Below are 13,570 nucleotides of genomic sequence, written 5' to 3'. Positions count from 1 at the left end.
TTGATGTCCGCCATACGAGGCTTCAAAGTCAAACAGCCACAAAATCCATCTGCTGTGTTGACGAGGAAATCTTGTCTTTGGAACATATTTTAATTACCTGCAGTAGTTCCAGTAGCTCGGCTAGCACCCTGCTTATTGGTATGATGATATCACCTCAACGTATAAAACCCTGTGCATCGGGCATACGTAACTCATGAACTGGCAGATAAAAAGGTCCGGATGCCATGCCCAGCGGGGCCGTGGCCCATCGTCTGCCCTGGCCAGAGCGTTCCTCGCGCTCTCGCTGCTGGCCGCTGGTCTTTGAAACCGTCCATCACCACTCGAGAGAGACTCGGGTGGTGACAGCCAGACCGCCCGAGTCTCCGTTGTTTATATACCATGAGTGTAGCTTCTGGTGGAAATTATCTGTCACATAAACATCCTCTGAGGATACAGATGAGAGCAGTGAGGGCAAGCACTCTCCGTGTGAACTTTCTTTTATTCTCACGACTTGTTTCTTTTCCAGTTTGTGTCCTTTTTCATTACGTCATTCTCATCTGGAAGTGTCATATCTCTCCATCCACTCAAGCAGGTGTAAGTTAATGTTCTGAACTGAATGGAACTGGAAACCAGAGACACAAAACTAAATATTTTCTGTTTGCAAGTCTGTTGTGTCATTCAAAGCTTTTCTTTCGGTTATTTGAATTTCTCCCCCATCTGGCAGCAAGGTCTTTACTGACCAAAAGTACCTTGTGTGTTGGTTGTAAATTTGCTTGCTTCAGTGTGGTTATTTTCCCTCTCGGGAACAATATAAACTCAGAAGTCAGACTTTTAACTTGAGCCAGAATAGTCTCTGTCGCTAACCAGAGTTTTTAAAAGGCCAAATGTTGCTTTTATTGCAGTTATGTCTTTGTAAGCAAAGGCTGAGCAAATAGAACTGTTTTCATGCAGTTCTGCATTTCAGTTTGAACAAGGGTATACACCAGCTGAGACACACTTACCTACCAATGACTTAAGAAATATTAGGGGGCTTCTCTGGTGGCGCAGTGGTTGAGAGTCCGCCTGCCGATGCAGGGGACACGGGTTCGTGCCCCGGTCCGGGAAGATCCCACATGCCGCGGAGTGGCTGGGCCCGTGAGCCATGGCCACTGAGCCTGCGCGTCTGGAGCCTGTGCTCCACAATGGGAGAGGCCACAACAGTGAGAGGCCCGCGTACCGCAAAAAAAAAAAAAAAAAAAAAGAAGGGGGCAAAGAGAATCATAATAAATATTTTTATGTCTACATGTATGTGTCCATATGTGCCTGCTCACGCGAATCTAGGAGCGTGTGCATAAGAGTGTGTCCATAGGCGAGCACATAGAGAATCAGGTGTTTAATACAGGACCTAATTGACAGAGGTGTTTACAGTGCCATAGAGTTATATGCTCTTATTTGAAAGCATATCCTGTATCCTAAGACTAGTTGAAAACATGCAGACACTGGAAGGGTTGCTGAGAAGAAAGAGAAACGCTGTCCTGCTGCTCCACCCTCACTTTCATCCTGCGCCTCCTTGCCTTCCGCTTCCGGCTGAGAACAGCGCCTCCTTCTGGGCACAGGGGTAGAGCATCTCTCCTGCTTGAGGTCCATGTTGCGTCTCAGGGGGAGGCTCTGATCACAGCATCGTAATCTCTGTGAGTAGGCTACCCCTGTCTCTGGGAGCTGGTGAAGTGAGACAGCGACTCTCCAGCATCCAGCATCGCGTCTGGCACATAATAGGAACCCTGAGTGGTGGTGTCATCGTTTATGCTGCAACCTCTGTTCCTCTTACTAAGAATAGACCTTAGTCACCCTATATTCCACATTTGGGACCCAGAGAAGAAAAGTCGCTTGGCCGGAACCACAAAGCAGCTGGTGGCAGGACTGGAACCAGAGCAGGGCTCCAGACCACATCCTTAGTCCCGGAGTCAGTGTGCAGATGTCACAACGGTACACCTTCTTCTGGTGACAGTCATCAGAGCCTGCTTTTGTGCGTGGCTGTCTTCCTATACTAGACTCTGAGCTCCCTGACAGCAAATACTTTGTCTGCTTCTGCCTGTGTCCCCTGGACCTGGCACTGTGCCCTGCACGTGGTAGAATCTCAATGCCTATTTGTTGAATTGAATTACATGCAAAGTAAGAAGAAACTATGAATAGGAGTTGTCAGAAGAATAGCTGTTAAGCAGAGTGCTGTCAGGTTCTGACCATCCAGCAAACAAGAAGCGTGATTTCCCGGATTTGGGCCGTGATAGTCTGTGCCCAGATGATGGGGAGGGAGTGACTTACAGGCAGCAGTGACAAAAGGACAGAAGCTTCCTACTGTTCAAAATGACACGTTTAATCAGCTAGTTGTTGGCTAGATGCACGTGAGATCGTTTGGAGGAAGAGGAAGAAAAGTAAAGAAAACCAATTTAAAACTTCGGTGGTGAAGCCCTTCCAAAGTCTCATTAGTAAAAGTATGCTTAATTGTTTAAAATGAGTTTGGAGGGCTCCCCGTTAAATGCTGCAAGCTCCCTGAAATCACGTGTGTGCTGTTCCTGTGTTTAGCACGTTTCTTCTCTTCTTACAGAAATCCTGGGTGACACTAACCCAGGTCTGGTCAAAGTATCACAAAGCCCAAATATTTCACTCTGAATTGGGAATCTCCTGCTTTTTCTTCATTTCTTATAAGAAAGTTTGTTTAGATTTTGGTGTTTTCCTAAATTATCTGCCAGTTTTCAGGAGCCCAAACATCATAGAAGTCTCACAATGATGGGTGATCTTAAAATTCACGCAGAACAGGGCTTCCCTGGTGGCGCAGTGGTTGAGAGTCCGCCTGCCGATGCAGGGGACACGGGTTCGTGCCCCGGTCCGGGAGGATCCCGCATGCCACGGAGCGGCTGGGCCCGTGAGCCATGGCCGCTGAGCCTGCGCGTATGGAGCCTGTGCTCCGCAATGGGAGAGGTCACAGTAGTGAGGGGCCCGCGTACCGTAAAAAAAAAAAAAAAAAATTCACGCAGAACAGTGGGTCGAGGCCACCTGGGCCAGAGGAGCTCGTATGATGGCAGCTTAAGGGGGAGAACCCCGCTTCTGGACCACGATGGCTGTGGACCCAGGGGGCCCAGCTCCCAGAGGAGGGTCTGGATAACTGGATGGGATTAGGTTGTAATCAGTCGATTTAAATCATACATGGGGGCTGCTTTTTAACTTTGTGGCCTCTTTAAATATAGTTTTTATTTGTATTGTGTCTGTTTGGCTATTCTAAAGAATATTCTGTATTAAAATAACAGGGAATGTGGCACAGTTGTGATGTGGCTCTCAGAAAGAAAGCCACACACAATTCAGATCCTGTAAGTGGAGACAGCTACCCTCGGTGGTTAGAGAAAAGCGGGCTGGGTGCTCAGTATCAGCAGGGAAACAATGACCTGAACTGTAAGACACAGGACATGGGAATGGTCTTAGGGGATCCTTCTTTAGCTGAATTTAACTTTGCTGCCTTGACACATGGTGGCCAAGTGTATGCTTGGGAAGTCATCCTGCATGAGCTGTTAATCCATTCAGCAAACATTTTGTTCAGGGCACTGATTCCCAGATTCAGAACAGGCTCTGGGATGACTCAGATCCCCAGCCCAAGGATTCCTCTGTGTGTGTGTGTGTGTGTGTGTGTGTGTGTGTGTGTGTGTGTGCGCGTGCATGCACGCAGGAGCGATTACGTTTTTTGAAAGTACAATTCAGCATGACAGTTGCTACCATTGGTACTTACGACACTTTTTGAGGCACAGATTAGAAAGAACACAGGAGAAAAGTGTGCAGCAGCATGGTGACGATCTCATTCCTAAATAAGAGAAGAACGAGCAACAACGCGATTTAAGTGGACGGTGCACGGGAAAGGGGAGTTTGCAGTCACACACACACGAAATGCAGATGTCACACACGGAAAGTTGTCCAACTCCACTCAAAAGTCGAAAAAGATAACTTAAAGCAATACCAAGATACAATACTTGCCCATTAGAGCGGTGAAAAAGACAACACATTTTTTTAAGTTATACCATAGACCTGCACCCACCCTCAGTTAGAGGGCAAGGAGACAGTGTTCACTGGAGTCCAGGGTCTCTGCCTGGGGCGCTAATGCCCTTGTCCCCTGTCTGCCCTCTGGAACCACCCTCCCCTCGTGGGTGACCTGCGCCCCCCCGCCCCTGGAGAGGTTTTCCGGCTCCATTGGCAAAGGCACCAGAGCGGACATGAGCTATGGCCCAGGGTGTTTCAGGAGCCGCTGCGTTTCTGCAGCTCCCTTCTCATTTCCTTTGGCCACAAGTGCAGTATGTTCCAGATGAAGGCCACCCTTTCAGCCCAGATCCTGGAGGAGGACTAGCACGGCCACAGCTGACCATCTACCAGGATGTAACATTAGCAAGGAATAAACTTCCATTGTTTTAAAGCACTGAGACTTGGGGGTTTTGTGTTTGAAACCACAAGCTTATTTAGTGAAAACCAGCTATAAAACCTTTTTAACACAGCAGTTGCAATGCCAGTAACTAGCTTAACCAACACAGTCTTCCCTGTGTGTGAAGATGTATGTTAGAGGGACTTCTGCAACAGTGTTTATGGCAATGAAAAAACAAAAGGAAGCCACCTAAATATCCATCAGTAGGGAGTGGACCAAAGAAATACGGTATATCCACGTAATGGAATACTATACGTCTGCTAAAAACAAAGGTTTACAGATTGTGAAAATTACATCATTGTGTATTACAGTATTTACCATTCTGCAACTTGTTGTTTCCATGCAACGTGGTATTTTTCATACTTGCCCGTGTTGATAGGTGTCTGTCTACTCGTTTCACGTGCTCTGCGATCTTCCACTGGGTGAACAGACAGACTGCATTTAAGTCATCCCCTCCCCTGCCCATGGCTAGCTCGGCACTTGTAGCTCAGACATAGCTGCTGTTGAGAACGATCTACTGCGTGCTTGCCTCCTTGTGTCCGTGTGCAGGGCTCGCTCTGAGATGTGGTCCAGGGATGGGACTGTCTGGTGGTATCAGGGATCTTCAGGTTTCACAGCCGTTGCTCAGTTGTTCTCCACAGTGGCTGTGTTTACTCATCCTGTGGGCATTTGGCTACATTCTCTTGCTATTGTCAGACTGGATATTAAGACAATATAAAAGATGTTACACTGAGGTATGCTATTTTATACTGTGTGTGGCATATATGTTATTGTGAACACATACCATGCAGCAAAAATATCTTTTAAATATGCAGAGAAATAATAAATACTAACTCCAAGATAACAGTTACCTCTGGAAAGGGAGCAGACTGAGATTAGGGCAGGGCACACAGGTGACCTCAAAAATCTGTGTATTATGTTTTATTTTTCAAAAGTAAGGCAATATGGTATAACCTTAAGGTCTGATAAAGCTGCATATTTACATGAAAGGTTTTTTATATTTTTTATTTGTATGTTTAATTGCTTATGTGTAAATTTGACCACTTATATGCAGAGAAACATTTTAGGACATTTTAGAAACATTTAGGTTACTTCTGGAAAGTGGGGTGAGAAGGGTCTTTTACTTGTCACTTTTATTCCTTTTTGTAGTTTTCGAATTTTTTTAGAAACATATATCAAGTTTATGGATTTAAAAATAAGAAGGGACAAATCCAGGCTCAGCAACTTTCTTATTGTATGGCTGAGACAAAAAACACAGAGCTCTTGAAACCTGTGTTTTCTCATCTGTAAAATATGGTTAGAAGCACCTGCTTTGTAGAGCTGGTGTGAGGATTAGAAATTATTCATATACACACCTAGCAGAGTGCCTTTTACATAGTAGGCACTAAATAAATAATAATTGTTTACATTATTAATAAGAATGGAGGATGTGCTCTGTTTGCAAATTTACTCACCCTGAAATGTGCAGAGAAAAGAGATGCAGGTTCTTTATTTCTCAGTAACTGATCTGTTCTTCCACATGAGTGCCCCATGGGGAAATGGATCTTTGAGCCAGAAAACTTAGTTTGGCTCAATAATTTAAACCCACAGCCAGTGCTTAGATCCCCTTCAGTGAGTGCTGTCCCTTTAGGTTAAATGCACAGTCTCCCATCACTGCTCGCCCCTCCCCGTCCCTGGGTCAAGGGTGCCAGATTTAGCAAATAAAACACAGGACACCCAGTAACACAAAATTTCAGGTAAACAACAAATGGATTTTTAGTAGTAAGTCCCAATACTGCATGGGACATATTTATACCGAAGAATATATATTGTCTATCTGAAATTCAAATATAACTGGCTAAGCTGCATTCTGTTTGGGCAATCCTATCTATGGGTGAATGGGGGAGGGCCACATGGTCGGGGAGACGAGGCCTCAGACCTGCCGGACTTCGGATGTGCACTGGATAGTGTCTGGGCCCAGTCCCAGGTAGCGGACAGGCTTCAGGTCCACGGCTGCTGTGACCGCAGTCTGTCTCTCAGCTCAGCCAGGCCGGGGGTGCTCCCGGGCCGGACCAGCCCATCTTGCCTTTCCATGGTACCTCGGACTGCACTGCTTTTCTGCCACATTTTCTCGGGACACAGGACTAGGATGTCCCCTCAGCAGCCCCTGTGGGGTGGGCTCTGAGCCTCACTGTGGTGAGATCCATGGCCAGTACCCTGGCTCTCAACTCAGCCGCTTGTCACGTGGCCCCTTGGAAGCAGGCAGGAAGTTCTGATGATGATTCCCGGGAAGCTGCCCAAATAGTACGAATCCACAGCTTAGGTGCAGCCACCCCTGGGAGTTCATAGCGTCCCAGAGACCCCAGCCTGAGGCAGAGGAAAAGCAGCCCCAGGGCCTACAGCTCCCAGAACACGTCCATCTTTCTCTGCACACCTGCCCTCCGCCAGCCTGCACTTCCTGTCTGTCTCCTTCCTCCCAAGTGCACCAGGGCCGAAGGGGCAGCCTCCCCTGCTCCGTCCTGTGTGTTCTGTGATCATTCGTTCGGCATTCGCTCCACGAATATGTAATCGAGCCCCACCTATGTTCCAAACGGTATTCTAGATGCTGGAAATAATGGCAGTAAAGACAGACTTCCAGAATTTGTTCACATAAATTCTAGAGCTTGCATTCTAGGGCAGTTGCAAGGGCCAATGAACAAATACTGAAAATGCATACCAGAGGGTCCTGCCGTTAGGTATGGGCGGCGCCCTGTGAAGAACAGGCAGCAGGGGCAGGTGGAAGCTGGGCCGATGGTCGTGGAGGGGTCTCTTCCAGTAAGTGGTGGGAGGAGGCGTCTGAGCAGACACTTAATGAAGACAAAGACAAGCTGCGCCGGTGTCTCGGGACGGAGACTTCAGGCAGAGAGAACAGTAGGCCCGGTGGGAACAAGCTTGGTGTCCGTCACATCCCACGGGAAGGCCCGCCCCGGCCGCACAGAAGGAGCGCAGAGAAGGGGCAGAGATGAAGTTAGAAAAACCCACGCCTGCCTCTTAATACACCTTCAGAATAGCTGAAAAGTAATTTACAAAGCCTTTTTCTCTTTCTGGACCCTCCTTTTGCTAAAGAGAATAACGAAGTCGACCTAAGACTTGACCCACAGCTGGCCAGGCCCCCTTCTCACCCCAGGGCTGCAGCTTCAGGACAGCCTTGGAGCTGGAAGCTGCGAGCTACGTCATCAGGGAAAACTGAAACGCAGATGAACATTGGCAAAATTAGGCCGTTACACTAGTGAGTTTTTACCAAGCGTTACAGGAGAGCAGTGGAGGTGATGGCTTCCTCTGGGAGGGGCCAGCAAGGCAGCTTGGAAAGGTGACTTAGGACTGAGTCTGCAGTGATTGACCAGAACTCCATGAAGACAACGTGGAATTGGGTCTGGACAGTCAGGATGAGGTTATAAGGGTATAGGTGTTTTATGTCCTTACGATAATCTAAAACACACACACTTTCCATTGGGTTCATTGTAATTGACGCGGACACAAAGCTAGGAAGACGTGCCTGTAACACCCAGGGCCCGGCCTCTGCCATCGTCCATGGCTGCTGACTCTTCCGCAGAGCTGGGCGCCCCAGAGCCCCCGGTGAGCACCTTGTAACAAAGGCTTGGTTCTCTTTTGTTCTCCACAAAACTCACGACCCCCTTTTTGTTTCTCTGCCCACTGCAGGTCCTGGGGTCCCCACGGTGACCGTGCACAACACGACAGATAAGACAAGTAAGTGCTTTTGATCTTTCCTTAACTCTTCCTGCGGCTCGGGAGGAAAGAAGCAGAAAAGCTTTATGAGATAGTCTGCGCAGAGTTTCTTTTGGAGGCCAAGATGGCTCATGTCCTAGCACTTCAGAATGAAGCCCGCGGTCGCCAACACTGATTCGATGGGATGGAAGTGTAGGTGCGGGCCTCCCAGCCAGAAGGTCCCGCAGCTCCACCAGTGCCGAGGCCTGGAGGCCACCGCAGGGCGTGCCGGCCTTGCCTGCGACACTCTGGGCAAAGCCCCAGCCGCACGGATATGCGCGTCCAGCCCTGGGATCTGGAGCCGGGCCTGCCCAAGTCCTCCCCCTTCTGAGAATCTCCCCACAGGGCCGAGGAGCCACCTGTCTCCGTTGGCTCTGGGGGCATTTTCATGGCACACGGGGCACCTCACGTCCTTGCCACTGCAGGGACGGAACTTTCCAGAGAGTCTCGAGGACCCCACACATGTTGGGGGTGACGTGCACATGTATATTTATACGAAAAATTGGAACTGATGTGTGCAGTCCCAGGCAGACCGTCAGGAAAGCTGAGAAGTAGAGAACTTGACCTTTCTCGGCCTTCCTCTGCCCTAATCCACGAGGAATCCTAGGCCTTTACAGTCCCACCTCTCCTTCCCACGGTTGCCACCACCGAGGTGCCACCTTTCCTGCAGGACCCTGCTCAGCATTCTACCTTCATGCACGGAGTCAAAGCTCGTAGCAGTTTTTGTAATTCCCTCAGGAAGCCACTGTGGCTCCTATCTCGATGGCAGGGTTACAGGCCTCAAGGAGAGCTGGTTAGGGGGAAAGTTCTGAAAAGGAGATCTCCAGCGGCATATTAATCACTGGGTAAAAATGGTTAAAGTGTTCAAACGTCGATAAAATAGATTTATTTAGAGACAGTGTTTAGAAAAAAATCCAAAATGATAATATTCTTAAAACTATCAAATAGAGCTTCCCTGGTGGCGCAGCGGTTGAGAGTCCGCCTGCCGATGCAGGGGACACGGGTTCGTACCCCAGTCCGGGAAGATCCCACATGCCGCGGAGCGGCTGGGCCCGTGAGCCATGGCCATTGAGCCTGTGCGTCCGGAGCCTGTGCTCCGCAACGGGAGAGACCACAACAGTGAGAGGCCCGCGTACCACACACACACAAAAAAAACTATCAAATAATTATCAGGAATTCAGAATTAAAGATAATAATATAATCACAAGTACATAATTAAATCATTTAAATGGAAAGAAAAAAAAGCCAAAGAATGGATGTCAGAATGGATACAAAGCCCACTCAAAACACTTGCACGGCATCAGAGGGAGGCAGGCTGAGAGGGAGCTGCTTCTCCTCCTCAGAGAAGGGGTGAGTCTACAGGGGGAAGACATGTGCCTGGCCCCAGCCACTTCTCCAGCATGGTCTACAGTGGGGGACCATTCTAGGAGGCTGAGAGATTCGGGGGTCTGGCCATAGTCAAGTGATTGCACTACAGTGACTACATGACAGTGACTGCACGACAGTGACTGCAGTACAGTGACTGCACCACAGTGACTGCACGACAGTGACTACAGTACAGTCACTACAGTACAGTGACTACAGTACAGTGACTGCACCACAGTGACTACAGTACACTGCACGACAGTGACTACATTACAGTGACTACAGTACAGTGACTGCATCACAATGACTACAGTGCAGTGACTGCAGTTCAGTGACTGCAGTACAGTAAGTACAGTACAGTAACTACACTACAGTAACTGCACCACAGTGACTACAGTACAATGACTACAAGACAGTGACTGCAGTACAGTGACTGCAGTACAGTGACTGCAGTACAGTGACTGCATGACAGTGACTACAGTCCAGTGACTGCAGTACAGTGCACGACAGTGACTAAAGTACAGTGACTGCACGACAGTGACTACAGTACAGTGACTGCACGACAGTGACTAAAGTAGAGTGACTGCACGACAGTGACTACAGAACAGTGACTGCAGTCCAGTGACTGTACCACAGTGACTACAGTACAGTGACTGCATTACAGTGACTACAGTCCAGTGACTGCATGACAGTGACTACAGTACAGTGCACAACAGTGACTACAGTCCAGTGACTGCAGTCCAGTGACTGCACCACAATGACTACAGTACAGTGACTGCAGTGCAGTGACTGCACCACAGTGACTACAATACAGTGACTGCCCCACAGTGATATGAGAGGTCGCTACTGGGGAAGCTAAGGTTAGGGAGCACAGAACTCAATGCACTATTTTTGAAGCTTCCTGCGAATCCATAATTTAAAAAGTAGATGTAACTCTGCTTAAGAAAGCCATTCAGTTAAATACTTTTACTTCTTTGGAGGGTCCTATTATTTTTCTATCCAAGTCAATGTGTTAATACACTACCTTTTCAGAATGGATTTTGCTTTTAGTCATGTTCAGGCCTGGATGTGATGACACCATTAGGGGTCCTGAGGGTCAGGACCGTGAAAAGTTCCCAACGCCCCCTCCTCCCTCCCCCCACCGCCTTGCCGTTCCCATGGTGCTGGGTAGTCACCATCGCTTTCCTAAGGCTCGGGTGTGAGCGAAAATGAAGCAGATTTGTGTCTTAGATATACGGAATGGCATCGACACAACATTTTATTTATTCTATTTATAAAATAATGTATGGGGGGTGCAGTGCCTCTAAAAGAGAGTTCTGAGGTATTTTACTGATTCTACTTGGGAAGCCAAACGACCAGTTATTTTCATGTTTGGTTGACTAGCTGCATTAACCAGTCATCCCAACCACCATGGACAGACTGGAGGTTGTAGGTCATCGTCCATATTCTATTGTGGTGCTCCTGACACAGCAGGTATTTTTAAGCATTTTACTGTTGCAGTTGAGCTGTCACTCTTGTGACTGATTCCCAGAGGCAAAGAGAGAGGGCCCAGGGAATAAGAAATAAAAAGCACTTTGCACACGGGGTGAGGTTGGCTCTGCAGTCGGTGTCCCATTCGTCTCTGAAATTTAACAGAGAACCTGGAGGTGACACTGTCGTGCTTCATCTCAGCCACGTGCTGCTTGATGGGACACTGGACAGCATTTACGTCCCGTGCTGATATGTGGAATCTTTTCTGTCACCTTTGTTGTATAAGCCTGTGCATGTGGTTACATTTGAGCTCGGTTTTCCTGCAGCCTAATGCAAACTCAGAAGATGTTTCACTCTGACTTTCCCTGTTTCTGCGTTTATAGTTCTTGGTATAGCTCAGAATTGGTCAGACTTTTGACTTAAGCCACAAAATTAAGTTGGAAAAGGCATGATCTCAATGTGGCTGCTGCTGTGGTGCCCACCACCCAAGAGAATAGGGGTGTTTCGTTCAGTGTCTGATGTGTGTTCTGAGATGGCAGTTTGAGGGGCTCCAGAAAGACCCCCTGGAGTACCTACTTCTCCCCGCCCAGCAGGTGCCTGAAATACTCCTATTGTGTATTCATTCCTGTGGGTGTGGACATCACACCTGCACAAAGGCTTCTTTTAAAATATAAAAATCTCTTAGATCGGGCTTCCCTGGTGGCGTAGTGGTTGGGAGTCCGCCTGCCGATGTGGGGGATGCAGGTTTGTGCCCTGGTCTGGGAGGATCCCACATGCCGCGGAGCGGCTGGGTCCGTGAGCCGTGGCCACTGGGCCTGCGCGTCCGGAGTCTGTGCTCCGCAGCGGGAGGCGCCGCGGTGGTGGGAGGCCCGCGTACCACAAGAAGAAAAAAAAATCTCTTAGATCATTTGGGATCACGTTTGGCTACGTGTAACAGAAAACTCAAGATAGCAGTTGCTGAAACTGGATGGAAGACGTGTTGCTTTGTGATGCACAGTGGCATCGTGTCTGCATCCCGGGCTGGAAGACAGGAGGGCGGGTGAAGCACAGGGTGGTTCCTGTAACTGAGCGCCTCAGGCTGTCTCCCCACAGGGGCTGCCGACACTCTGCTTCCATCTAAAGGTCACAGCTTGGCCGCGTGTCCACCAGGCTGCCAAGGATGCTGGGAAATGTCTTTTATCTGGGCTCCCCGCACCTCAAATAAAGTCAGGATTTTGCTACTGAATGATCAGAGCTGCTGTAACAACCACCACCAAAATCTCAGCAGCTTCGTGTATGAGTTTCCTAGGGCCACCATCACACAGTAGCACACGCTGAGGGCTTGAACAACAGAAATTTATTGCGTCGCCTTTCTGGAGGCTGCAAGTCCACGATCAAGGTGTCGGCAGGGTTGGTACCTTCTGAAGCTGAGGGAGACGCTGTCCAGGCCTCTCTCCCAGCTTCTGCTGGCTGCTCTCGGTCTTTGACATCCCGTGGCTTATGGAAACGTCGCCCCAGGCTCTTCATCTTCTCCCTGTGTGCATGTCTGTGTCCAAATCTGCCCTTTCTATAAAAGGACACCAGTGGGCTTCCCTGATGGCGCAGTGGTTGAGAATCTGCCTGCTAATGCAGGGGACACAGGTTCGAGCCCTGGTCTGGGAGGATCCCACATGCCGTGGAGCAATTAGGCCCATGAGCCACAACTACTGAGCCTGCGCGTCTGGAGCCTGTGCTCCGCAACGAGAGGCCGCGATAGTGAGAGGTCCGCGCACTGTGATGAAGAGTGGCCCCCGCTTGCCACAATTAGAGAAAGCCCTCGCACAGAAACGAAGACCCAACACAGCAAAAATAAATTAATTAATTAATAAACTCCTACCCCCAACATCTTAAAAAAAAAAAAAAAAAAGGACGCCAGTCGTATTGGATCAGGGCCCGCCCTATTGACTTCAATTTTGCTTGATTTCTCTGCAAAGACCCTGTTTCCAAATGAGGTTGCCCTCACCAGTCCTGAGGGTGAGGACTTCAGCATCTTTTGTGGGGGTGCAATTCCACCCAACCTCAGCAGAACGAGGGTTTCTGTTTCGCGCACACAAAATACAGGTTGCTCTCCTGGTAGGAACCCAGGGCTGCAGGCTCCTTCTGGGGTGTGGCCCCAGCATCTTCAAGGCTCTGCTTCTGGCCCTGGGGACAGGAAGAGCAAAAATGGGAAGGTTCTGTGATTTTTGTGTTGAGGCCTAGCGGTGGTGTGCGTCCTTTCCAGGCAGAACTCCTGCACGTGGGCCCACCTAGAAAAACAGAAGCTGTGTGTCTGGGAAGGGGGAGAAACTGATGAGTTAGCAGTCAGTATCACAGGACGTAAAAAGGAGAGGGAATCTAGGAGGCCTGTCCCTGAAAGGAGTGACCTAGTGGGTAAGTATGGGCCATTCTTGGGTAGATTACTTTGGTCTGACCGTGAAGGCCCTTTCCAGACAGGTGTGATCAATGCCGGGGAGGCTCATAGAAGGGGGGTGACCCCACCAAGGAAGGTTCTCTGACTGTGGCTGTGAGCACCAGGGCCCAGCATGGAACCATAAGGACAGGGGGACCAAACGGCAG

At 49.1% G+C, this 13,570-nt stretch overlaps 1 protein-coding gene across 5 annotated transcripts in view; it reads left to right on the top strand.

The window, feature by feature from the left end:
- Positions 1-13,570, top strand: part of DPP6 (dipeptidyl peptidase like 6) — a 1,028,806-nt gene that overhangs the window by 980,557 nt on the left and 34,679 nt on the right. For all 5 annotated transcript variants that reach the window (XM_033408228.2, XM_033408227.2, XM_033408230.2 and 2 more), the window contains exon 17: positions 8,096-8,143. In XM_033408228.2, the coding sequence (XP_033264119.1) occupies positions 8,096-8,143 (48 nt within the window). The remainder of the gene's footprint in view (positions 1-8,095; positions 8,144-13,570) is intronic.

The sequence above is a fragment of the Orcinus orca genome, chromosome 9 (genome assembly GCF_937001465.1).
Source record: "Orcinus orca chromosome 9, mOrcOrc1.1, whole genome shotgun sequence".
Lineage (NCBI taxonomy): Eukaryota > Metazoa > Chordata > Mammalia > Artiodactyla > Delphinidae > Orcinus > Orcinus orca.
This window is presented reverse-complemented; position numbering and strand designations above follow the sequence as displayed.